This window comes from Fusarium redolens, assembly GCF_020744475.1.
Source record: "Fusarium redolens strain MPI-CAGE-AT-0023 chromosome Unknown BKA55scaffold_3, whole genome shotgun sequence".
NCBI classification, from domain to species: Eukaryota; Fungi; Ascomycota; class Sordariomycetes; order Hypocreales; family Nectriaceae; genus Fusarium; species Fusarium redolens.
Genome location: NW_025763666.1, coordinates 1,629,730 through 1,654,512, shown reverse-complemented (window position 1 = coordinate 1,654,512; position 24,783 = coordinate 1,629,730). Strand labels below are relative to the sequence as shown.

Sequence of the window (24,783 nt, the reverse complement as noted above, 5' to 3'; positions counted from 1 at the left end):
ATGGTCCTAAAAAAGTCTAGACCAGTCGCTGGGTTTGACAGTCGCGTGCTCGTGGTGGCATTGTTATACATGATAGACGTCATGGAGGTTTTTGGGCTTGACAGGACGGATTTAGACGAGGGGTGATATGTCGATCTCGCTGGGCAGTGAAACACCAGATGTTCATACATGCGGCTCAATTGAGGGGTACAGGTCAGTTGGCAATAATTGCCGAAGGACGTCGGCCGCGGCTGACCAATATATCAATCGATAGCTGATGTTCTAGAGCAAGTGTATGTGTCACGGCATAAACTAGTCATAAGCGGGGTGACATTCGTTTTTGTTGAGTGTAATAATATTCATCGCATCAAATAGCAAGTCTATGTTGGTTCCCAGTCCTTAAGTCCAAGTCTACATAATAATACACAAACATGCCAGCGTCTTGTGCTTCCCATAATGCCTGCTGTCTTTGTCTCTGATACACTCAGAAGAAAAGAAAAAAACAAGCAAATGTTCCAGTGTAACTCCCTTCCTATGTTTGCGTTATGCAGACAAATGCAATGTCCTGTCCGTCGTTCATCGCATTGCCATCCGCCAGTCTATTTGATACGAGAACAAAGGAAATAAAAAAGCATCCATGATGTACGAGAGATGGGGAATCGATAAAACATGAAAACCACGATACAGTGCAGAAATCAACGTTCAAAGCATGATCCGTCTAGGAGCATGCCCGCCTATTAGACGGTAGAGTGAGGTGTGTTGTGGGGGGATTGATATTAGACCAAGACATGCACACAACTTGTCGTCAGCTGTGGCAAGCTTGGTTGAAGGGGTATGAGTATGGGAATCCAGTCCAGAAGGAATTAACGCCGCCATAATCTTCGTGCCCGAATCAGGCACAGCTTCAATAATACAGGGTATCGGTGAGCTTGCTCCAGATCATCACAAGAACGACGACCTTGAGCCTTGCTCAAGCATTGGATTCTGGCAATAGGTCCGACTAAGCCATATGTACCAGTCCAGGTTCAGTGCTCTGGGGTCGGCGCATATGCGTAGCGGCGCTGTAATACATTTGGTTCATGGCTTGGTTGGCAGGATACGCATCCGCAGGGTCAGGATAAACATAGCTGGCGTTGTTCTGCGAGGGCGATGCCATGTGCGATGGAGACTGCCAGCCAACGTTGGCCATGTGAGGGCTTCCACCATTGCTGCTGGGCGTACCCTGGCTGTTATCCAGGTTAGGCTCCAGAGTAGGAGGAGGGCCATAGCTAGTAGGATGCGAGGTAGGTCGCATCATATTGTAGCCGCCAGATGAGGTAGAGGTAGGGCTGCCAACGCGCATGTGCATGGGCAGAGATCCATTCTGTGACAGATACTGGAAGTCGCCAGGGTGACGAGGAATGCTGTTGTTACCAGATAAATCGACACTGGGCGACATGGACATTGTTCGCTGACTAGGAGAAGGAGTCGTCAAGGGCGAGCCGTGGTTAGACATGTGATCGCTTTCAGACCGAGCCTGTGACAAGCCCTTAGACTTTGACGCAGCAAGAGCAGCAGCGGTCGCGGCGGCAGCCTCCTCGATAGTACCGCTGTGGTGGTTCTGATGGCGGGTAAGGGTGGTGCGACGAGTGAATGTCTTCTGACAATCAGCGTAGGGGCATTTGTAGGGACGCTTTCCAGAATGTGTCCTGCGGTGTCGGGCAAGAGAGCTGCTATCACTGAAGGGCTGTATTTGGTAAGCGAGTGTCACAAAAACCGGAGTTTGGGGTACTGACCTTTGCGCAAGTCTCGCAGTGGTGAGGCTTCTCTCCAGTATGCACGCGCTGATGCACAGTCAAGGCAGATCTTTGAATGAATTGCTTTCCACAATTGGGCCAGTCGCAAACATGGGGTCGAACTCCGCTGTGAATGCGCTCTGGTACGCGTTAGCATTGCCAGTCAGTCTCTCAGCATTGTTTACTTACCATGGCGAGCAAGATCACTTCGTCGAGCGAATCCCTTGCCGCAGGTACTGCAAGGATACGCCTTGATAGGCTGCTGGGGAGGAGGCGGGGGTTGTTGAGGCATCTGCTGCATGTGCAAGTGAGGCATGCCTCCCATGTTGGGCATCTCGGGATAGCCTGGCATTGTCATCGCGGTGGACATAGGGTTCGGCATATGCATCGGCGCTTGCATCGTGGATGGCGATGGGTAGGCTCGGGCGATACTGTGAGGGTTGGAGTATTGCGAGTGCTCAGAGCCGTGAGGAGAGGCGGATCGCTCCATACCGGGTTCGTGCTTAACGAAGGCGTGTTGGTATTGTTGGTGATCGAGGAGACCGGAAGTAAGTTGTTGCATTTGACCTTTCTTATTGAGCATGTTGGTGATGTCCATAACCTCCGTAGGAGCTGGTGATCGCATGCCGCTCATCTTCAATATGGTGGGAAATGCCAGCTGAAGACGTGGCGCGTTTGGGGAAGGATGTGCGAGGGCGCTCACAAGTGACGGATCACGGCAGGAAGGCGGTCAAGCTGACGTTGGCTGTGAAGTTGTATGTTAGTGACTTGGTTTTAATATGGTAACGGGCCACGTTTGATGCTCGAGGTACCAATACAAACAATGCCATCCCGAAGGGACCGGCAGATGGGTAAGCGAATGCAACAGCATGCTTAGGTTCAGCCAGTCGCCCAGAGACGGTATCGTCGGTATCCAAGATCCGCCGAGTGTTTAGGGCCTGAAAAACAAATTATGCGACTCACCTTTCCGCGTTTGTATGCAAGCAAGTGACGTGTATAGTCGCACTGACAAGGTGGACGTGAAATCTTGCAGACCGCTTTTCGGTGGGTATTCGGGCGAAGCGGGAGGAGAGAGGTCGACCGGCGACAGGATTTCGGTGTCGGATTTTCGTTTTCGGACGGCGACGAAGTTCTCTGCAGTTGGAGCGTAGGGAGGTAGTCAAAGTGACGTGCCAGGGCGAAACGCGCGAAAGTGTATGTGTAAGGTGGAAGAACCGAAGATAGCAGGGGTTGGGCAAAAATGGTTAAATTTTTTTCTGTACCCTCCACAAAGTGATGCACTGTCGATCGGGCGGTCGGAGATGAAAAGTCAACAGAACAGAAGACTTTTTGAAGTGTCCAAATTCAATTTACACTATTTCAACAAACGATAGCTGATGAGATGTAGTCGTTCACAGGCGCGATGCGATGAAAGAAGGGATCAGGAGGTGGTCTGTTCACAGCAGGCGGCCAGTGGGCTAGACGCAGGTACCGTTAAAGGGTCAACTGGGGGGACAGATGGTTCTTAAAGAGGTGAGGATGTGAAAGATAGTAGAGCGGGAGATCAATCGCCAGGACGTATAAGGATTACAACGCAACGAGAGACGGGAACGGGAGATAGATAAAATAGACCAAAGGAGTTGATGCGATCATCGAGGGCCAGGTAGAGGCCAAGTCTTTATGTCAGGTTCCAGGACGGGTCCCTATGGCGGGACGTGAGGCGAAGGCAGGCAAAGGCAGCTCCGGGATTTGAAAGTGGGAGGGTGAAGGGGAAGTGAAAGTGGATTCCCTATGGGGGGAAATAGTGGAGGGAGGGGGTCTGCGAAATAAATTACGGCGCACTCCCGGGGCAGGGGTTAGAAGGTGACAGGGGTAGTGGACCTGAATGAGGGGGCGTGAATAGCGGTAGCGGGAATGAAGTAGAGCGAACCTAAGACTCAGACTCATTACAGCGGCCAACCCAACCCAACGCTTCAGTTCAGCCAGTTTACAGCAAAGCGCGTGTACCGCATCAGATGAGCCAGTTAATAGGGCAGAGACAGGGATTGGGGAAACAAGAATAAAGCATAGCCAAGATACTATCAGACCTGACCTGAACTAGAGTAAACAAGAGCCAGAAATAGAGTCAATGGGACAGGATAATGGAAACAGTAGTGCAGGTGTAGGTCAGGCACGAGTAAGGAATCATGTCTTTGTAATTAGAGTATTGGGACATTCTAACAAAGAAAAAGGGAAATCATCTCAACAAAAGGACTCGATATGGATGCGTGCAGTAGAGGTAAACAAACATATGCTTCTTTTTTGGTCTCAATCAAATAATGATCGATCCTTTTGGCTTGGTTCCCGTCTCGTCTTTGTTTTTTCTTTTTCTTTTTTAGAAAAAAATATTACCCGAAAGCCGTTCGAGGGTTTCGTTTGAACTGGATCTCGCAGGTTTGGTTTGCTCTGTGCGCCAGATCTCGCAAGAGACATGGTGACATGGATCGAAGCACAGGACGGGGGTTGGCAGGACCTCGAGACACAACGCGACGGGAAGAAATCATCGAGGGATCGACGAACTGTAACAGTGGAGGACCGTAAATTGAGGTTCATGTCACGGGCAAACGCGAGCTGAGAACTCGCAAGGCCGAGGAATTAGCACCGAGTGCGCTAGACGCTGTCAAATTTTACATTGGTGACCTTAGTCTAGTACAGTAAGGCGAACAGCTGAGACTAGGATTCAGACCATACCTCACGTTTCTCAAGGGAATATGGGATTCTATAACCTCAAGAAATCACCACTCTTAAGAGTCTAGTATAAGAAATTATACAAAGTAGTTAAAATTAATGAGCTTCCATTTCATCAATATCTATAAAAATTGGATATTCTGTCTTTCCAAGTACTCAGGTTTGACCCTCCCATAACTTACACAAGCGGGGATTGGCATGCGACAGACGTCACAAAGAACGAGGGCCAGAACCTCAATTCCGCCCTAGAAACATCCATCAGCCGTGGCGTCATTCTCACTTAACCCAACATGAAACGCCGTTGCGTGTGCAATCCCAAGACGCGGCACATCAAACCATAAACTTCCATCCTATCCTGCCTTCATTAATAATACTGTCCCGAAGATTTGGGAGCAAAGTAAAAAGAAATAAAAACCTCCACTACCAGCATTCAAGCGGACGGCTGCCTAGCCCTCGGAAGAGATGGTTCCCGTTGTGCTGCTGCAACTTTACGATGCACAAATTGGAAATCTCCCGTCCTCGGGCAGTGAACACCATGTACAGCATACAGTGCATACCTACAGTGCATACCTACAGTGCATCCTTACAGGGTAATCCCCGGCCAGCCACAGCGCCGCCTCACCAATGCCCATAACAGCTCAATAGTCACTGAATGACTGGCGTGGAAGTGTCCCTGAATATCATCTTGCAACCTCTAGCCGTTGCACGATGCTGATTGGAAAGAGGCTGTGGTCCTCCCTCATCTGTCGTGAATAATCGGGATCACTGCTGAGGGAATGGGCATCTCGCAGGCAGGCCAATCCTTGTCAGCTAGAGTGATCCTCAGACGTCGATCGTATCGTTCGTTTCTCTTACTGCATTATGCCAGTTGGGCCGCCAACATATCATGCCGTGTCTTCATGAGTTTGCGAGTGGACGCCCCATCACCTCCCTTTTCGTCTACTCGTATGTCCAACGACGGGATATCGTGAAACAAATGGGCTGGGCAAACATGGTCCGTATAAGCCTCGCCCTGTATCAATCACATTTGCTTGTTTGTACGATACTAAGCATGTTGCTATTAATTGTTTCTTACCTATGGACCTGTTTCCCTTCTCTCGGGATTGCGGACAGGCCTCTTTCTGACCCAGCTACCCGCTGTTTGATGTTCGACCCCAAATCGATCCCCTTGGTCTCAATCAATGTACAACGCACCACTCTCCCTTGCCCACCCCTACTCATCAGGGCCGACGTCATGGATCTTCCCTGTACCCTGCAGGGTCGACATGGCATGTGCGCCCCTCAAAATAACCCAGGTCTGTTCCCAGGGGAATTCAAACGGGTCCCGTCAATTTGGGCGCGGTCTAGCGGGTCAGAGCTACTGCCCAGAGCTGATGTCGGGCTGTCAGGGCTGGGGGCAGGCAAGGCGGCAGCTGTCCTGAGTGGCAGATCTCGCCGGCTTCCAGAAGAGTTCAATCATCAGTGCCCATGCTCCCCTGACCCATATCTCACTCTCAGGCGGTGTCGCGTTGTCGTCCCCTAGTGTGGCTTGCCTCATCTAGGGATCCCGCATCTCCCTTGGCACTATATTTGATAATGTTTTCCTGCGCCATAGGCGTCAATACGATCTGGGCTGTTGGTTGAGGCTAATTAATCCCCAGCCATGCGTGTTGTGAATTTCGGTGAAAGCGATCCAGGACCGCTCGACGTTTGGTGAAGCTTTGCCTGAATCTGTGGTACACTTGACATGATGTAATCTCAATATCTGGTCACCTGGTCTTGTTAGTTGACAGCCCTGTCATCGTCTCTTTGTTCTTCATTTAGATGGTCTCAAGCAATCGAGGCTAGTGGACGAATCACTCGCTCCATCAACTTCTGTAAACAAAGGCTGCCCTTGGATCAGCATTCAACTGCATATTGCACCCACTCTGTTTTGATGGTTCAACTGAGGCGGTGTCACTTCTTATTCCGCTCTTTCCCTGCCATATAGTCCGTGGCTTAATTAGCATGTCAATGCATGCAATGCGCATGAGTTTGCTGCTTGTGGATGTGGGATGTTTGTTGCTCCTGGGCTCCAGGTTAAAGGTTGTCCTAGATACGACTACCCAATCGGATATGAAGCGGGTGCTCCTCTCCCAGCATTGGAGACATTAGAGTCAGCATCCCTGTACTGTGTGAGATACGTGAAGTTGTGGGCTGAGGCGGGACTGATTCGTCAATACCTGGCAACTTTGAGAAGGCTTGATCATGACCCGTCTGCCTTCCAGAAGACAGCCCGGTATGATCTTACACCGCCTAGGGGTGCTGTGGTTGTTCGATACAGTAGCCGCCATCTCTCCAACAACTTAATCAATCAATCAATCAACCACCCCCGCAAGTGCCGTGCGAGAGATGCAGACGCAGGCGCATATGCCAGTTGATAATTAAAACAGAGATGCCAAAAGGGATAGCCTAATGCAAAATATAGGACAAGATCCACCATGACGCTGTTGAGTAAGGTACCGTAATGATTTCAAGTGACAAAGGGGTGTATCGTGTACCAACAGCACAGGCGAAGAAAAAAAACATGAAGTTGGAATTGGGAGCCACTAAGAAACTTGGGAATCAAACTCGACAGGGGTGAGAGGCATATATTTCAGCTGCTAGGCTCTGGTTGGCTTCTTTTCGAGACTAACAAGGTCTTTAGATGGGTCATTCACACATTCGGAAATGACGCTAGCTCACCGAGGAAGGTTTCGAGAATTCTTCTGGAACAATGATAAGGCAGAGGCAGATCTAGCGCCGTGTGACAATGCACGTCCGAGCGTAGCGTTGCGCCCACGACACATCCTGTCCTTCTATTGAGCTTCTTTCCGTCCTTCGATACCACTTTCTCATTCCGATCCATCACTAAAGAAGCATGCCACCATCAAAGCCTCACCCCTCCTTCCATGGTTCCAACTTCCAACCTATCCCATATTGGTATCCATGCATGAGATAAACCTTCCTCACCTTGGTAATTCGACTGTCTACCTTATTCACCTCCGCACTTTCCATTACTGATTGCTTTTCAATCTCTACATGATCCCACTCGGTCTCTTTACCTTACTCTCCCACATCCACTCCCACTCACACTCACACTCACACTCACACTCACACTCACACTCACATCTATCGTTTGATCTTTAATTTGTCTCGTGTTTATCTTATACGTAAGAGTGCTCGGCCGCCCAAGCTTGTCCTGACCAAACCCTTGCCCTGGCCCCATGCTCCCGGGGCCCCATCTGAATCTGCCCCGTGCTGCAGAAGCATGGATCACTTCCATTTGTTCTGGCACCTTTCCAGAAGTTTTAGAATTGAGTCAGTGAGCGGTTGGGTTGAGGGCCGCAGTCATGGCGCACTATCCGCCCAAAACCTACACTGGCACGGGAATGGTAATGAATGGCTGACCAAGGTGTTCTGTAGGTATTATATTCATGCACTGGCATTCGGCTGGTCATTAAGAGACTCTAATTAAGGACTAGTGCATATCGGGCACGGAATCTTAGGCCACCGGATCACACTTGAGAAACAAACAACGGCAACCATACCACGGATCAACAGAGCACTACAAGACTGGACACCACAAATGCCGATGGGAGGTGATGCACAATTCAGTAAAAGACGTGTATCAAAGAAAATGGCAGGTAGTATGACTTGGACATCAAGACGTAACAAAGGATGCGGCTCCGGGTCGGCTCCCATTGTCATGACCTTTTCCAGCTTACCTCGATATACGCTTGACTTCTTCAACTTTTGAGTCATATTGTAAAGAAATACAGAACTTGACCCTACTGGGCGGGGAAGCCCTGTCCGTGCCGGCGCGGGGGCTAGGACTGATAGCCTGCTGCATGAACAATTGAGGAGGCCTTTTCACGACACAAATCTTACGACTAGGGAGGCAAAGAGTTGACAAATCCATCCAACAACCTATGGCTCTCAAGGTATGCTTCACACTTGAGCAATTTTAGTCAAAGGGGATACATGAACGTCCCACTTAGGCTCACCCACCGAATCCTTGGCCCGCGAGTTCCTTCATTGTAGAACAAACCAACAAACACTCAAACAAAGAGGATCTCCAGAATAGCAAGCGAGTGGTGTACTATTACCATGCTTATCAAGCGGTGCCTATGGCTTAAGTCTGTTCAATCCTTACACCCATTTACATGCTCAGCTGCTTCACTACCTTACTAACCGACCATGTATATGGAACACTTCTAGAAATATGGCGCCCGCACTACCCATTGAGGTTTCAAACAACTTCGCGAGTATGCCCCTCTTTCCCAGTGACGGAGCCATGCCTTTGACTGTTGATTATTATTAGAATCTGAGAAGAGTCCAGTGCGGGAAACTCAGCTGTGATTTCATTCCAGTCCGTTCGTCCCGCCATCCATTCGGCATTTTCGGCGAAGGCGATGCACCGACCCCGAAAAAAGGTTGGTGGCTTTAGTGTATCAAATGCAAGACTTGGCAGCAATACGAATACCTTCTTTTTGCACTTGTGCTCGGACACACACTCGCCTTGTCAGACTCGAAGCAGAGATGAAACAGTTTGACATTGTATTTCCCGCCTTAGCGCAGGTGAGTTCCATTAGGTTCTGTTTCAAATATCACGAGTTCCTGGGGTTTATACTGAGAGTTACTGAGCAGCCTGTTCATTGCGCCAATGCGAGGGCTCATCCTTTCTCATTATGGTTAAAGAATGCGGTGTTTCAGAATACCCTTATCCACAGAAAGCTATCGGCGCAGGTAATATCAGACTGGCTAATAGAGTTTGGGGAATATGTACTATACACCATAATGATATTCTCATCTATCCTGCCTCGACAAGCTTGTTAATGCTTCTGCCGCATATGGCCGAAAAACATAACTGGTCAAGGCTTTCGGGTGTCGCCAATCCATTGCAACGCCCTTTGTCGATCCTATCAGAGCTTTTCATGTCACAGAGCGGCGTCTATACATATGCACTCGTGCAATTCTCGGCCTAAACTTGGTTCGTGGGGCGCTCGTTTGCGCGAACTGCCCCGTGATCAACATTTCACCGCGTCTGCAAAGGGATAAACCTAGCAACCAACGACTGGAACATTGCAGCGCATGCTGCAAAGTAACCTTGAATTAAAATTGAAGCATGAAGGCTCTCGTGGAACCTTGGTGTGCAACCCAGAAGTTGCTTTGATGTCAATAACACATCATCATTGTCTTTGTGCAAGTTCTGGTACATTACAGCCAACCCGCCCATGTATCGAGTTCACCTTTTTCACAACGCATGGATTTCAGTTTGCTCTCTGCTCCATCTTTGTATCATCAGGACCAACCGGGAGTCTGACCGTTGTCCTGCAGCATCCCAGGGTGGACCCTGAAATGCACCAAGCCAAAGCCCACAGGACCGTGCTCGCTATCACAGACGATGAAACAAATGATGGAAGGCTTCCAGAAGCAGTGGAGCATTATCAGTCCAAGCCTCAAAGGGAGAGGTGACGTGGGATGGTCGGCCAATTCTTCCAGGGCTGAAATGCAGGTGTAGACTTTTTCCCTCCACCATGCCATACCCGTCAGGGCCAATGCAGGGGTGTCTTTGGCCCATGGCTGCCACGAGGGCTCTTTTCAATATCAGTCAATTGTGTGCCATCATTTGCCTCTTTCATCATGTTCCCCAGATACGACGCTACAAATGCGGGAGAAATGAGATGTTTTTCAACTCTTGTGTACCACCAACTCACTCATCAAATTGGTCAGAATGACTGATAATATGCATTTTTTGCACTGACCTCTGGTAAGGTGGAGGCTGCGTGAAGAGCAGGCGATAACTGAGGCTGCCAATTTTATCAGCAATAAGGTCCTTGATCATGTGGACTAGTTTTGTCGGGGTTGCTGCTGTTTGCAATTTCCTTGTAGGCTCTTGAATTGACTACTCTGCATATGGTATACTCCACGAGTGGGTGGACTCGTCTGGTGGTCCGGGCTGAGATTGCCGTCGGCGCGGTTTGAGGACGGACGCATGCCTGCGCGTTCCCGCATTTGTGGTCCTCGACAGTCTGTCTCATCCTCTCACCGTTCCCTTGCGCTCAAGTCAAGCTGAGGTGAGCCGTGAGCATGAACCAGCCCGGAGCTTGACCGTACTCTCAGGGGCCGGACCACATTGATGGGTGACAACCATCAAAATGGCCTGGTCCTGGCATGATGAACAACCGAGTTGGCTTTGCTGGCAAGCGGGCCATGTTGCGTGAATAACTTACAGGACCGATGCACCCTTACCAAACGCGTTCTTTAAGATCCGTGAATCGAAAGTCAAGCTGCCCTGTTTCAACACTTCGAAGCGAGACGGATATGTCGATCACCAAAGCTTCGGCCAGCTGTTCAGGAACGTGCTATCTCGACATTTGCTGTAGTGTTGCATTTACCTCATGACTATGGCCGCTGCTCTGTCACATCCGTTCTGCGAAGTATAAGTTTTTACCGCCATATTGATTGATGCCCAGCAGACAAGACCCGCCACGAGGCGATCCCAGCAATCTTTAGCACACGTAGATCTGCATCCACGACTCGTCGTTGCTTTTTCTTCTATGCCTTTTAACGGAAAGGCAGATATCAATGGTCAATGTGCGGTAAGGATCATGACAGGTTGCGCAGATCACCCTCAGTAATAAAAGGAAGCCACCAAAAAGACGGGCCGTCTCTCGTTTGTGTCAGATCTGCAGGTTCTCGAATCGCTTGCTTTTCTTTTGCTTTTTTTTATACCGGATTGTCCTTGTCGTCGCGTGGTGGTGCTCTGTCACAGTGATCGTTAAGTTGGTTTTGCTTTGCTGACCGCAAGATCCGGCAGGCAATGAAAGATTGTCGATTGCATCCTATTGCTTGCATCGTGGAGATTAACGGTCTGTCCTGCACTCCGCATCCATGCATCCTGGCTGCAAGAGTTGCATATCCGGGGAGTGTGCAGTACGACACCGCCGTGTCAGACCACGTCCTGAATGAGGGCGGTCTGAAAGTTCTCGGGGCGATAAGACCCGCGATTCCTTGAGGTTCTTCCACCAGGTACTGGTAGTTGATCAGGAGTGAGATTTCATATTCTGTGGAAACTGAAAGACCCAATATCATGGGATCTTGAGACCGGTCAGTTTGTGTGAATTGTGTCTGACGCTTAGCCAGTCAAAGAGGGATGTTTATGGCAATGTACGACCATTTTCTGAGTTAAGATAGGATAGAGACATGTTCTATGTTACTCCGTGCTTAATGGTCCATTTGTAAATTATTATGCTGTATATCGTAGAGGATCGTTTCCTCGTATTGTGAATGATAGTCTCACTACGTACCCAGAACCTCGTCACTCAGTACTTAGTAAGTTCCTTCACAAGAACATCAAGGCCTCTAAAACAGAGGATTGATAGCATGGTGGATTAACTGACCATGTAGCGATCTCAAACTGTACTTCGGCTATGTGATTTGACAGAATTTGTGACCATCGTTTTAGGCATACCCTATACCTGACACATTGGTACCATTGGTAACAGTTGTACATGACTTTTTCGGGTTCACTCAATGAGAAATCGCTTTTTGGGAGGCGACTAAAAGTTTATGGCTTCGATAAGGAAACTAACTGAATCGCGCTGGTATTCTGCTCCATTTATAAAGGACTATGTGCTTGCCTCGACTTGACTTGGTCTTTGGACCCTATATCTACCACCTAGGCTGGTCACGTTCGTGCATAGGTGTTTCGAGAGCATGAGAATCACCGAACGGATCGTCTTCATCGTCTTCATCCTGCGCAGCTGCAACAGGAGCCGAAACTGGCCTTAGGGGTTGAGGGGGAGGGTTCGAGTGAGGTTTGGACATGGGAGGTGGCCGGGGAGGAGCTGCATGAGCGGGCGAATTCGAGATGGTTAGCTCAGAGAGGTCTGGAGGCTGCGAGGCGGTTGGAGACTGAGAGGCAGCCTTAGCCATGGCCTCTTTGCCTTTGATTGTAGCCACTGTGAAGAAGTCAGCTGCATTCTCGCAAGAATTCACGTCAACACATACTTCGATACAGATGGGCCTGCTCAGCAAGTTCGTCATCTGAGTCACTGTCCGCATCAATGGAACGATCGAACTGTTCGAAAGACATGAGAGCGTGGACAAGCTCATCGTTGGCATGAAGCAATCCTCCGAGCCACTGCTCTTCCTCAACATGATGGACCTGTATATGATTAGTTCAAGAATTTTCTCACGATTCTAACGAATTACTCACATAACGTAGTACTTTGCGTCGAAGAAGTTTACAAGCTTCAAAGCGCTCCACTGCTGTCTGGTTCTCTGAAATACGCTCCACTTCACGGTTAATGCTTTGAAGCGCATTCATCAAGTTCGTCGCTGCGATGGAGGAGTCAGCAATAACAGACTTCATTTGTTCCTTCTCAGCCTCAAGGTTGAAAGGCTTTCGCTTCCCCTTAGCCTTCTCTTTCTCCTTCTTCTTGTCTTTAGAGCTACCGAAGAAAGCACTAGACCCCGAGGAAGATTTGGCAGAAGAGTGTCCGAATGCTGAACCAGATGTTGGGGTTGAACTTGAAGGGCCTGAAGCGTTCCGTGCGTCACGGGCCGCCTTTGCCGCAGCCTCTTGTTCGTCGTCGACAAACGGATTTTCCTCTGTCTCTCTGAGGACTCTCGATCTCTCTTGTGTGACGGCTTGCTTTCTCTTGGGTAGTTCCTACGATGATGAGCATTTGATGTTGAAATCCTGTGTGACTATGACTTACCCTGTGAAGTCGAGCGAGACTGTCTAGCCCTGGCCTGCCAGCGTACTGTGACCATGAGCGAAAAAGCTCCCTACACTTATTCCTCACGGCAACATCAGACAGGTCAGATGTACCGCAGACACGCAGACGTTCAAGCAAAGGTTCATCAACAAAAGTTCGCTGGAACCTCTCACCAGCGTTCTGGATGAGACCGTCAAGAATAACCAATGCGCGGATCTGGCGGTGAACATTTCCGTATTTAAGCTTCTTTCGAATGGCTCGAGCTGCTTCACTAGGACCCGTAGCTTGTAGGGTAATGACCTCGACAAGCTCGGGAATACCGCTGAGATCTTCCTCTTCATATGACTCGGAGGTAAGGTTCTCGACGGTTACAGTCACCGCCGAGAACGGTTTCTTCTACTGGGGCGTTAGTAAATCCAATAATACACGTTGGAGGTGCTTTAGTGGCATATAAATAACTCATGAGAGCTATCAACAAACAAGGCCCATTGGGCGGAAACTGCTTGCATAGAAGACAGGGCGGAGTGATCTTACTGATTGAAACATGCTCATGATGGGCTATATTGCCGTGGTCTTCGTATATACTTTGCTGTGCTTGTCGTTCTGCGACGCAGGTTGCTAAGTCCCACGATGATGCTATCTCAAGCTACTGTAGTGGCTTTACAAGCTTTAAGTGCCTGATGACTTGATGGTAGACAAAGCAGCGCGGGGTTAATCAGAGGCAAGTCGACACAGTCGCCGAGCTCGTCGCGCTGAGGAAGTGAAGCGTCTTGAGATGACCTAGGTAGTTGGTGACAAGGTTTAAAAGATCTTTGTATCATGAGATTCCTTGCCAGATATGACAATACCTTGCCAAGTAAGGTAGTCAGGCGCTCGCTCGTTCCTGCTGTGGCTCAGGTATGGTGGGGTTGCTGTTGTGTTGCTTGGTAGCGGGCCGTGACGCGGGGCTCCTTCCCAGTTTCGGTGGGGTCCTGTCGTCACTCGTCAAGAAGGAAGGAAGTCGTGGTAGGTTACCTACCTAGCCGAAAAGGGGACTTTACAGGTCCAATTAGAGTTGGACAAGGTTCTGTGATAGGTTATGAAACGAATGTCAAACTTATGAAGGATCATTGGTATTGCATGGAATCCTAACCTAGGCGATTTCAGTAGAGACTCGTTGTATTACGACGATAGCTTGAAATTATATCGTACCTCTGGTATATCAATTGTAGCCCCGCTTGGATGAAATAATCTGCAGTTTGCAGAATGATGGGCAAAGTTCGAGCGAAGGCTTTGTACTTGAAAACTTGTAAGGGTGCATAATGGAGATAGCCTGATATTTTTACAGCAGTCCGTTTATAAGTCGGGCTCTGTGACTATGAGCAGTGACTCAATAAGGAGGCTTGCTCTAAGCTTTGCTGATGAATATCTGCCTATGATTGTGAGCATGCTTCAGTGCCTCTGCTCATGGACTCGGTAGTGAATCTGGGGGAGTTGCTCCCAAGGATATTACATAAGGAGAGGATGTTCCACACTGAACCAGTGGAACCTGTGATGCTCAGACGCCCTACACCAATGTTAATATCTTCAGGGCGTACTTTTCACAAACCCTAGACATGAGAGAGTGGTATTTTGTTAAGGAACCAAAACAGAGTTTTTGTCATGACTCCTTGTTAGAAAATGAGTCAGACAGCATACAAAATCTTATAACACCGTCCCATCCGTCAACAGTCCAAAATTTATAGGCAACTCTTCATTATTGTACTCGGAAGCCGCTGGCTTTGGTTACCTACCCTAGACCATCCCGGCGACTTCTCCAATCACCCCTCCCCCGCCCCCCGCCATCGCACCTCAGCTACGAATTTTGACTGTCAAAGGCGTTATCGCAACTCTGTGACTCACAAACATACAACGACAACCAACATCGAACCTCTCATCAATAATCACAAGTATCTGTAGAGTGGTTTATATACCATATCGCCGAAAATGGCTTCAAAATCACCCGTTCTGCCCGAGGAGGGCAAGCGCAACGTCCTAATCACCAGTGCCCTTCCCTACGTCAATAACATTCCCCATCTGGGTAACATCATCGGCAGTGTTCTCTCTGCTGATGTATTTTCTCGCTATTGCAGAGCAAGAGGCTGGAACACTATCTACGTCTGTGGTTCCGACGAATACGGTACTGCTACCGAGACAAAGGCTCTTGAGGAAGGCCTTTCGCCTGCCGACCTTTGCGCCAAGTATCACGCCCTTCACAAGGGAGTCTACGATTGGTTCCGAATTGACTTCGACATCTTCGGCCGAACACCCACCCAACAACAGACGCAGATCGTGCAGCAGATTTTCAAGGAGCTTTGGAAGAATGGCTATATTGAGGAGCGAGAGACTACTCAACCTTTTTGTTCGGACCCTGCCCACGGCAAGTTCCTAGCAGACCGATTCGTCGAGGGAGAATGCAGCATCTGCCATGATCTCGGAGCCCGTGGAGATCAATGCGATGCATGCGGCAGTCTTCTTGATCCATTTGAGCCCGAGCGCGAGCCCAGCACCTCTGACGATGACCATGTCGAGGCTAAGGCGACTGGTTTCCTGATCAACCCCCGCTGCAAGGTCGATGGCACCACCCCCGAGAAGCGAAAGACGAAGCACCTTTTCCTTCGTCTAGATGCGGTTAAGGACCTGCTTGTTCCCTGGTTCCACAAGAGCAGTAAGGAGGGAGACTGGAGCACGAATTGTATCTCCATTACCCAGTCATGGATCGACAAGGGACTCCTTCCCCGTGGTATCACTCGAGACCTCAAGTGGGGTGTTCCTATTCCTAAGGACCTCGAAGGCTTGAGTAATGAGGAGTATGCTGAGAAGGTCTTTTATGTTTGGTTCGATGCTTGCATTGGCTACGTCTCTATTACCAAGAACTTGGTTGATGGCGATAACTTGGATGGCACAAACTGGGAGAAGTGGTGGAAGAACCCCGAGAACGTCAAGCTTTACCAGTTCATGGGCAAGGATAACGTGCCGTAAGTGACCTTTTGGAGAACCCGCATGATATGCTGAGAGGGTGCTGACGATTCCTTAGATTCCACACCATCATCTTCCCTGCCTCTCAACTTGGAACAGGAGAGAACTGGACCAAGGTCCACAAGATGTCGACAACCGAATATCTCAACTACGAGGGCGGAAAGTTCAGCAAGTCCCGCGGCGTTGGAGTTTTTGGAAACACTGCTAAGGAGACTGGTGTCGATCCTGATGTTTGGCGATACTACCTTCTATCAAGACGGCCTGAATCTGCCGACTCTGAGTTCAAATGGCAAGAGTTTATTGACTGCAACAACAACGATCTTCTCAAGAACCTTGGCAACTTGAACCAGCGAATCCTCAAGTTCACCCAGGCCAAGTTGGATGGTGTCGTTCCCGACTACACAAAATACACCGACGAGCGCCTGGAGGATCATAAGAAGGAAGTGAACGAGGCCCTCAAGACTTTTATCTCACAGTTCGACGCCATCAAGCTCCGCGCTGGCCTCGCCACTGTTATGCACATCTCCGCCCTTGGTAACAAGCTTCTACAGGACAGCAAACTGAACAACCAGCTTCTGGCTGATGAGCCAGACCATTGCGCTGCTGTAATCGGTCTCGGTATCAACCATCTCCAGCTCCTTGCAAGCATCGTTCATCCTTATATGCCCTCTACTTCTGAGGCCATACTGGAGCAGATCGGCAGCCCTGGCTTGATCTCCATTCCTGAGACATGGTCAGGAGACCTCGTCAAGCCCGGGCAAAAGATTGGCGAGCCCAAGCTTCTCTTCACACAGATCCCCGCGTCTAAGCTTGACGAGTGGCGTGAGGCATTCGGTGGTGAGGAGATCCGGAAGCAAAAGGCCCTCGAGGCGGAGAAGGCCGCGGCGAAGAAGGCTGCTAAGGACAAGAAGAAGCAAAAGAAGCTCGCTCTTCGTCAAGCTGAGAAGGCAGGTGAAGCATCTACCGAGGAGAAGCCTGCTGACGAGAAGTCCGTGGAGGAAAAGAAGCCTGTTGAGGCCTCTGCTGTTGATTTGCTTCCCGACAACAAGCCCTCTGAGACATAGATGCATGTACACCAGAGTGAATCGGAGTTGGCGTTAGCTAAAGAAACTGACTGGGTACGGACGGTGTATGAGGAGTGGCTTAGAAACGAGCACAGCTTGCCGAGCTTATTTTGCAGGGTTGCTAGACTGTAGAGTAGATTCTCAAATCAACTTATGAGGAACGACTAGATAATGAGCTAGATGGCTGTTGAATTGAGTATACAATATGCGTTTAGTTCATGTCAAGTTTTACTTCAGACTCTATCCTTGCGCCCTTCGTAAGCTCAAGGTATTATGTCAGTCAATTCTCCCAGATACATATTTGAGAGGAGAGCCTCCCTCTGTCATGCAATTAGAGAAACTAGATCATGACGCAGAAATGCTTCAAATCAATAAGTTCAAAGCAGGACCATGTGTAGGCCTAAAGACGTGGTGTCTAGAGGCGGAACAGTTGCTACATGCTTTTGAATATTGGAGAGAAAGTCGTCCATGTATATGGTCTTGGTTGCGAATGCTCAGTTTGGTATTGTTATATAATCAAATGTAATCCCTTATGCCTGTCGACGATTTTATGTCGGAAAGGGCGTGGTATCTGTATGTTTAATCCGAAAACTCCTTAAGCCTGTTGAGAGGCGCCTGGCCTGTTGAAAGGCGTAGCTTTCTGTGTCGACTTGGTAAACATTGTACGCTACTCGACTAGACGGAGCTGTCTTGCAGTCTCAGTTGGTTTGCGTGGCCTTGATAACGTTTCAGGCGGCGCTGATATGTTGTCCCGTCACTCTTATTGTCGTTTACTTGGAAGAGTTTAGACAGAATTCGGGAGCTTAGTTGGACTTCTTTCCCGCAGCACGCTCACGCTCACGCTTGGCGTATATTTCAGAAGTGAACGGGTCCTCAAACTTCAGAGCGATCCTGTAGACAATGTCGACCCACAATGTGAGCAGGATGCCGGCAGGCTTGCCATACCACATGGCGGTAGCGAGGAAGCTGCAGGTAGAGCCAGTGTACATAGGAGAACCGGTCACGTTGAAGGGAAAGCCAGTCACCATCTCGTCCATGAGAATGCCAAAGTAGTCACCGAGGAAAGTGCCAGTAATACCGAGTCGCCAGGTTGAAGTGACGACCAGGACGTTACCAACGATGAATAGAGCAACAGCGGCGGCCTGGATGAAGTCGCTGACAAGAGCGGGATGCGTGGGCTGTTCGGCGATGGCAGTCTTGAAGATAAAGTCGCGAACCATACCGAGAGAGAAGATAGTGGCAGCAAGGGCATAACAGGCAACTTGGGAGTTACCGCCGAAAATCTTGGTCAGAAGCTTGTTGTGGTATTCTTTCAGCGATAAGGTTAGTCGAGGATGGATCGCACATTTGTAAGCTGCATACCTTGACGGGCGACGATGCTTAAGAAAGACGAGTTAGCGATAGTGGAACGTCACATTGGGGATTTGCAACTCACTTCCAGAAGAGAGGGTTGAACGCGATAGAGGCAGCAGAGACTGGAAAGAAGCAAAGAGTTCGAGTTAGATTCAAATGTCATGGGCGGATAGAGACAATGCTCAAGCCAAGGTGGCATATACTCACTGTACAAGCTCTGCTTGTCATAGTCGACATAGTCGATGAAGTCTTTCACACCAAGAGCCATAATGACAGCTAACCAAGAAAGCAAACAGGCACGAAGAGTAAAGTGAGGTAATAGCAAAAGTCGTGATCACTGACGTAACAAGTTCACGGAAGAGTCACAGAAGAGGGTTCGAAGAAGACTGCAAGTATTCAAACTCTGCTGTTGCGAGGATTATTTTTGAGATAGTAGAAGGAACAGGAAACAGAATTGAAAGAGAGAGCTTGGAGAAAGACAGCTTGGAGAGCTAGGTAGGGTACATCCCTCAGGTACCTTCCCGTAGCTGTCCTGTCCTGTCACATGGAAGAGAGTGGAAAGCGGAAGAGGAGAGAGTCCGGCCCGCGTCATAATGGAAGGAATCCGGAATTAGTGGAGAGCCACGGTTCCGTTCAGAAGAAGGTCAACTGGGGAGAGCCCTGAACTCTGCCCTGGAGGTTGCGTCTTTTTGATCCACCATCCACAAACCAACCAACGGAAGATCCCTGCACTGCAGCCGAGAAATCAAGGCAAGGCAACCCAATCTGCCGAATTCAACCTATACCGAGAGAAAGCCTCATTAGCCCACTCAGGACCACAACGGGAAGATATCGAATATCATGGGGTATGATCACTAACTATATGCTTCAATGGTCATATCTATCGATGCTTGTAACAATACGCTTACTGCGGTTGGCATCAAGGCCTATCTCGCGGTTTATTCCAAACGCCAGCCTTAAAACGCCCAAAGCAAAAACCCCAACAAGTCAAGTCAGTCATCATCATCCATTAAGAACACAGAAACCAACAGCTATTGACGTCGGTTTCTTGTCTTTTTACCAGTTGTCTGCACATCTTCTTCCTCTTCATCCTGCCCCTTTTTGAGGTCTTCTGTGAGACCCCATTCTTCCTTGTCGTACCAATCTTCGCCGTCCGACATGTCTCGGTTAAGCCCTGAATGAGCTTCTGCCTTAGACCAGTGGAGTACATTCTTCCGCAGCTGTTCGGCTTTGAGGAGTCCTAGAAACAGCCTCTTTGCCCCTCTACACACCTCTTCCTGCTTCTGCACGTAGAGAGCAAGCAGTCGTCGAATATCTTCCGCTTCTTGGTCCGGCAAGCCGATATCCCGATCTGGTCTTGCTCCTGAAGGTGCAAGAAACATAGGATGTATGAAGTCATCGTCCCCTTCGGAGATCATGGATACATCTGCACCTATTGTCTCAGCCGATTCCTTTTGTTGATGTGCATCGCTGCCTGAAGGTTTCGCAGTGGCCTCAGCTCTGGTCGACTCGGTCTCATTCGTCCCTTGTTCGTTTGTATGCTCATTGACCCCGTTTGTCGCTTCACCCCTGGGATCTCTTGATTCGGTCTGTGCAGCTGGTGCTTGCTCGCCATTATGCATATTTGAAGTCGCGCCAACACCATCCTTCTCAGCATCGATCTTTGCATTCTCATCGGCATCCTCTACAAGAGAATCATCTGGGTCGGCAGTCCCAGCGTCCGTCATGGTTATATCGGCATCCTCTGCTGCGTCCTTGTCGGTTGGCTCGCCATCGAATGCTGTGTTTGGTGCAGCGTTTCCGTGTTCGACACCGCTGCCCCGTTGTACGTCGCCATTGGTGATTGCGGGAAGCGCCGATACCGCCTGGGATACCGCCTGGGATAACGCCAACAGATGTCGCACGGTGTGGTTATCTGTATAGAGCTCAACATCTGCCGGTCGAACCATCATCTCGCATGGGACCCATGTGTAGTCGCCGCAGAGTGATGTCAGGAGATGCCTGACTCTCCACAGGGAACGGTTCTCCTTGCGCATTATGTCGCAACTTTGGTCAACAAGTCGAGTCAAGGTCTTGGACGTGAAGGCCTTCGATAGAGTCGGGTGTGTCGGTAGCGCGGTCGATGCAGTAAGTGGAGCAAGGATATCTAGTCCTGTTAGCCCTGCCACTCAAATACGTGATTGTTGACTTACTCTCTATTTGTATGTTGGCGTAAGGGTTCATCTCTGCCGCTGAGGCCTCGGCTTCTTGAACGCGCTCCTCATCTTCATCGTCGCTATCTATTTCGTATCCTTCCTCGTCGACTAATGGAGGGTTGCGATATAGGATCGGGCGTCGGACACCGCCGTATTCGACATACTAGCAGGAGTCAGAAATTGGTCTGGGAGGACTTGTCAAAACAACGAACCTCTCTATACGAACTTGGACCATTATTGGGGACCAATTGTCCTTGTCGGGCAAACCGTGCCTGCTTTTTGAGCTTATTGCCTCGATTGCTATAGCTTTCGATCTCGGAGTCTGAATCGGATTCTGTTGGGTCGACGGTCAGCTGTCAATCCCTTCGTCGCGACAAGCGCAATGAGATTTCCGTACCATATGATTTCCTTTTGAATGCCTTCTTCATACCCGCTATGGTTTCGGCAAAGAGAATTTGTTGCGACGCCATGGTGGACAGAGGGTGGAATGAATGTCGAATCGACGGGAGTTGTGGGCGAAGCGACGAGAGGGCGCAGGCCTTTTAGGCGCGTCCAGGGAGGAAAAAAGACGCTCGAATGTTGTTGACAACCCTCTGGTACAAGGCTGAGTCTCAGTCCAAGAGAAAAAGTCGTGTTGACGTAAAAAAGTTAACCAGAAGCAAATTTGGATCGAGTGTGCTGGGACGACGAGGAGAAGCTGGAACGAGAAGCGAGGCTGCCCGCCTTCCGTAGCCCATGACCACATTTCCGGGCGCAGACTATTCTGATTGGTCACTGCGCGGATGATAAAAAAGCCGGTGCCGGATAAAGCGATCCCTGACCGTTTACGATAAGAGATAAGCCCAATCTATGGCTCCCAGCAAAGTATTTTATTGCTGCATTGATTGGTATTCTTTAAAGATTCGCAGCTTGACTCAGCCTATTTTGCCCAAATTACACGAATCTTATTAAATCATGCCAGTAATTGCTCGAGAGGATTACGATATTATTTCCTAAGTCAATTGACTGTATCGGAGGGAGCTCTAACAACAAAATGTCACCAATCTGCAATACATCAACATGTCATGCAAGCAATTATGACTAGGTGCCAGGCACGTCAACGCCACAATAGACTGTGCAACGTTGTATGACTACAAGGATATAATAAGTCAATTGGGGAAAAAATTAAATTGACATGCTCTTCGACGGGACTTGGTATTTAATCTAAACGGATCTACGAAACGGTGACCGTCACGTTGCCTTTGAAGTTCTCGCTCGAGTTGCCTACAAAGACAGTGAAATCGCCAGGCTCCACGACATACTTCATCTTGCGGTTCCACAGACCCCAGTCCTCAACCTTGAGATCGATCTTGACGGTCTGGGTCTTGCCAGCCTTGACAGCGACCTTCTTGAAACCCTTGAGTTGGTATCGCGCAACATCAACAGAGGCAAGCATGTCCTTGACGTAGAGCTGCACGACCTCAGAGCCGTCGCGCTTGGACTTGTTGCTCACGTCAACGGAAACGGTGACTGTTTCGGAGGCAGTGACGTTCTTCTTGGAGACGGAGATCTTGGAGAAATCGAACTTGCTGTAAGACAAACCATAACCGAATGTGTAGAGGGCCTCGGGGTTCTCAAGGACGTAGTTGCTACCAAACTTGAGGGTACCGTTATCATAGATCTTACCAGGGTTGGGCCAGGCGCGCGCAGAATTGAGATGGTCGTAGTAGATAGGTGTGGTGCCGACATCGTAGGGGAAGCTGACGGAGAGCTTGCCTGAGGGGTTGACATCGCCATACAGAATATCAGCCAGAGCATGACCGCCCTCCTGAGACTGATAAAACTGCTGAATAAGAGCAGAAGCCTCCTCTGAAATCCATGGCTCAGTAATAGGCTTTCCAGAACTGTACACCACAACGGTGGGCTTTCCAGTTTCGATGATGGCCTTGACGAGCTTGGGCATGGCACCTATGAGATTCAAGTTACTGGCGTCTATATGTTCGCCCGTTGTGCTATTTAGGCCCTGCCATAGCTCATTTTGGTCTCGAGTCCATGTTCCGACGACTACGACTGCGACATCAGCGGCCTCGGCGGCGGCGACAGCCTCTTTGAAGCCAGATTCGTCTGTAGACCAGCGCTCGCAACCTTGAGTGAAAGTCACTTTGCCTTTGCTGGCGGCCTTAATACCATCGTAGGGAGTGACTCCACGGGTCATGGCTGTGTGGATGACATAGTCACCGTACTAGTTGTCAAGTTAGTGATTGCGCACCAGATAGTCAGCAAGTACTCACGTTGACATAGCCGTGGGCCATCGGACCGATAACAGCAACGTTTGCGTCTTTCTTCAGAGGCAGAGTATTCTCATGGTTCTCCAGAAGGACGATACTCTCAGCATCAAGTTGGCGTGCAACCTTCTTGTGAGCCTTGGTGTTGACATAATCCCAAATCTTATCATCCGCGACACCAGTGAATGGCTTCTCAAAAAGACCCATCTCGAACTTGGAGCGAAGAACACGAGATACAGCGGTGTCGACGACCTTTTCGTCAAGCTTACCAGCCTTGACGAGCTCAGGGATGATCTCGAAACTCCAGTAGCCACCGCCCATCTCAGCATCGTTACCAGCAGGGAGAGTCTACACTAGTTAATATTTGTTGGGCAGGAAATTAGGGCGACTTACCTCAAGAGTGATGCATTCATCATCCTCGAGAGGGCAGACGTAAAAAGCCTGAGCGAGACGAGCAGTACCACCAGCATCGGAGATAACGTAGTATTTATAACCCCACTCCTCTCGAAGGATATCAGTGAGGAGGTAAGAGTCTGAGACGACTGGAACACCATCGTAGGAGTTATATGAGGACATTATTGAAGTTGCGCCTCCATCGATGATGGCTCGCTTGAAGGGAGGGAGGTAGAGAGACCGCAGCTCTCGCTCACCACCGTGGACTGGGCCGGTGTTGATACCTTGCTCTGGGGTTGCGAAAGCAGCCTTTGACTGTCAGTACGCGAATTAATGGTGACTGAGCAGACCTCACATAGTGCTTAACCATGGCCGAGACACCGCCTGCTTGAAGGCCCTTAACATATCGATAACCCATCTCTCCAGCTCTGGTAGCAAGTTAGTATCTCACCATAAGCTTGACTTGGTACGAACATACAGGTAAGGATCCTCGCTGAAGCATTCCTCAACTCGACCGAATCGCAACTCTCGAGCGAGATCGACTTGAGGAGAAAACAACTGATTGATACCAACGGCTCGAGACTCCGTCGCAATGACGTCGGCCATCTTCTCGATGAGCTCTGGGTTGAACGAGCAACCCATACCAATCGGGCTATTAAAAATTGTGCCGTTCAAGATCAAGACTCCGTGGAGACCTTCACTCTGAACAAAAGCGGGAATACCTGCTAAGCATTAGATGGTGAACCCAATATTGAAGCATAATACTTGCCAAGCTCAGTCTCCTTAGCTAGATAATCTTGTCCTAGCTTAGCAGCTTTCTTGATGGTAGTCATATTCGCGTATAAGCCTGTCCAGATGGAATTGGCTCGATACTTGAAGTTCCATGCCAAACCAGTCTTGTTGACAGTCTCATCAGTGAGATTGAGATAGTTTGTCATATCACCCTGGATCAACTGAGCCGCCTTTTCCTGGATGGTCATCCGCTTGAGAAGGTCCTCAACTCTGTCGTTGATAGAAGCTTTTGGATCCTTATAAACAGGTTTATCCTTAGCAGCCTGACCGGCCACAGCCAGGACTACCGCGCAGAGGTAGCTAGAGAGCTTCATTGTGAGAGTTGAAAGTGAAGAAGCTGTCTGGAGCTATACACTGAATGAGGCGGGATCGTCATGATTTTATATTAAGTCTGGGACCTTGTCTTTACAATTAACCGTGTAGCCTAGAGGGGCACTGCGTCACTTCATGATGCTTGACATGGCACCTTACTCTTCAGTAACATTGCATATGAGCTTTAATTGCGGGCTCCTAGCCCATGTGTTGTCCCTTGAGGATAT

General features: G+C 49.3%; 8 protein-coding genes across 8 annotated transcripts; 3 read left to right on the top strand and 5 right to left on the bottom strand.

Annotated features, from left to right (window-relative positions):
- Positions 1-792: 792 nt before the first annotated feature.
- On the bottom strand, positions 793-2,778 carry BKA55DRAFT_241400 (uncharacterized protein). Its single transcript, XM_046185309.1, has 4 exons — positions 2,718-2,778; positions 1,944-2,499; positions 1,755-1,894; positions 793-1,705 (listed from the first exon to the last, which is right to left on the bottom strand). Exons 2-4 carry the CDS (start codon positions 2,386-2,388, stop codon positions 980-982), a joined length of 1,311 nt encoding a protein of 436 aa, XP_046053945.1. The 5' UTR covers positions 2,389-2,499; positions 2,718-2,778; the 3' UTR covers positions 793-979.
- A 2,189-nt stretch (positions 2,779-4,967) lies between these two features.
- Positions 4,968-6,238, top strand: BKA55DRAFT_241382 (uncharacterized protein). Its single transcript, XM_046185308.1, has one exon. The coding sequence runs from the start codon at positions 5,347-5,349 to the stop codon at positions 5,980-5,982; it is 636 nt and encodes a 211-aa protein (XP_046053944.1). The 5' UTR covers positions 4,968-5,346; the 3' UTR covers positions 5,983-6,238.
- Positions 6,239-8,423: 2,185 nt separating this feature from the next.
- Positions 8,424-9,603, top strand: BKA55DRAFT_241216 (uncharacterized protein). The gene is made up of 3 exons (XM_046185306.1): positions 8,424-8,725; positions 8,782-8,893; positions 9,108-9,603. Exons 1-3 carry the CDS (start codon positions 8,624-8,626, stop codon positions 9,443-9,445), a joined length of 552 nt encoding a protein of 183 aa, XP_046053943.1. The 5' UTR covers positions 8,424-8,623; the 3' UTR covers positions 9,446-9,603.
- A 2,241-nt stretch (positions 9,604-11,844) lies between these two features.
- Positions 11,845-14,230, bottom strand: BKA55DRAFT_241337 (uncharacterized protein). Its single transcript, XM_046185307.1, has 5 exons — positions 13,721-14,230; positions 13,187-13,582; positions 12,682-13,137; positions 12,474-12,630; positions 11,845-12,424 (listed from the first exon to the last, which is right to left on the bottom strand). The coding sequence occupies exons 1-5, from the start codon at positions 13,736-13,738 to the stop codon at positions 12,135-12,137; spliced, it is 1,317 nt and encodes a 438-aa protein (XP_046053942.1). The 5' UTR covers positions 13,739-14,230; the 3' UTR covers positions 11,845-12,134.
- A 686-nt stretch (positions 14,231-14,916) lies between these two features.
- Positions 14,917-17,350, top strand: BKA55DRAFT_241053 (uncharacterized protein). The gene is made up of 2 exons (XM_046185304.1): positions 14,917-16,182; positions 16,242-17,350. Exons 1-2 carry the CDS (start codon positions 15,152-15,154, stop codon positions 17,245-17,247), a joined length of 2,037 nt encoding a protein of 678 aa, XP_046053941.1. The 5' UTR covers positions 14,917-15,151; the 3' UTR covers positions 17,248-17,350.
- Positions 17,351-17,911: 561 nt separating this feature from the next.
- BKA55DRAFT_241163 (phospholipid methyltransferase-domain-containing protein) lies at positions 17,912-19,209 on the bottom strand. The gene is made up of 2 exons (XM_046185305.1): positions 18,683-19,209; positions 17,912-18,626 (listed from the first exon to the last, which is right to left on the bottom strand). Exons 1-2 carry the CDS (start codon positions 18,866-18,868, stop codon positions 18,051-18,053), a joined length of 762 nt encoding a protein of 253 aa, XP_046053940.1. The 5' UTR covers positions 18,869-19,209; the 3' UTR covers positions 17,912-18,050.
- A 422-nt stretch (positions 19,210-19,631) lies between these two features.
- Positions 19,632-21,265, bottom strand: BKA55DRAFT_535147 (RXT2-like protein; the record flags this gene model as incomplete). Its single annotated transcript, XM_046189671.1, has 4 exons — positions 19,632-20,746; positions 20,793-20,958; positions 21,008-21,129; positions 21,193-21,265. The coding sequence occupies 4 exons, from the start codon at positions 21,263-21,265 to the stop codon at positions 19,632-19,634; spliced, it is 1,476 nt and encodes a 491-aa protein (XP_046053939.1).
- Positions 21,266-21,774: 509 nt separating this feature from the next.
- BKA55DRAFT_240951 (glycoside hydrolase superfamily) lies at positions 21,775-24,773 on the bottom strand. The gene is made up of 6 exons (XM_046185303.1): positions 24,222-24,773; positions 23,931-24,174; positions 23,808-23,880; positions 23,453-23,761; positions 23,066-23,407; positions 21,775-23,016 (listed from the first exon to the last, which is right to left on the bottom strand). Exons 1-6 carry the CDS (start codon positions 24,556-24,558, stop codon positions 22,009-22,011), a joined length of 2,313 nt encoding a protein of 770 aa, XP_046053938.1. The 5' UTR covers positions 24,559-24,773; the 3' UTR covers positions 21,775-22,008.
- Between the last annotated feature and the right edge of the window lie 10 nt (positions 24,774-24,783).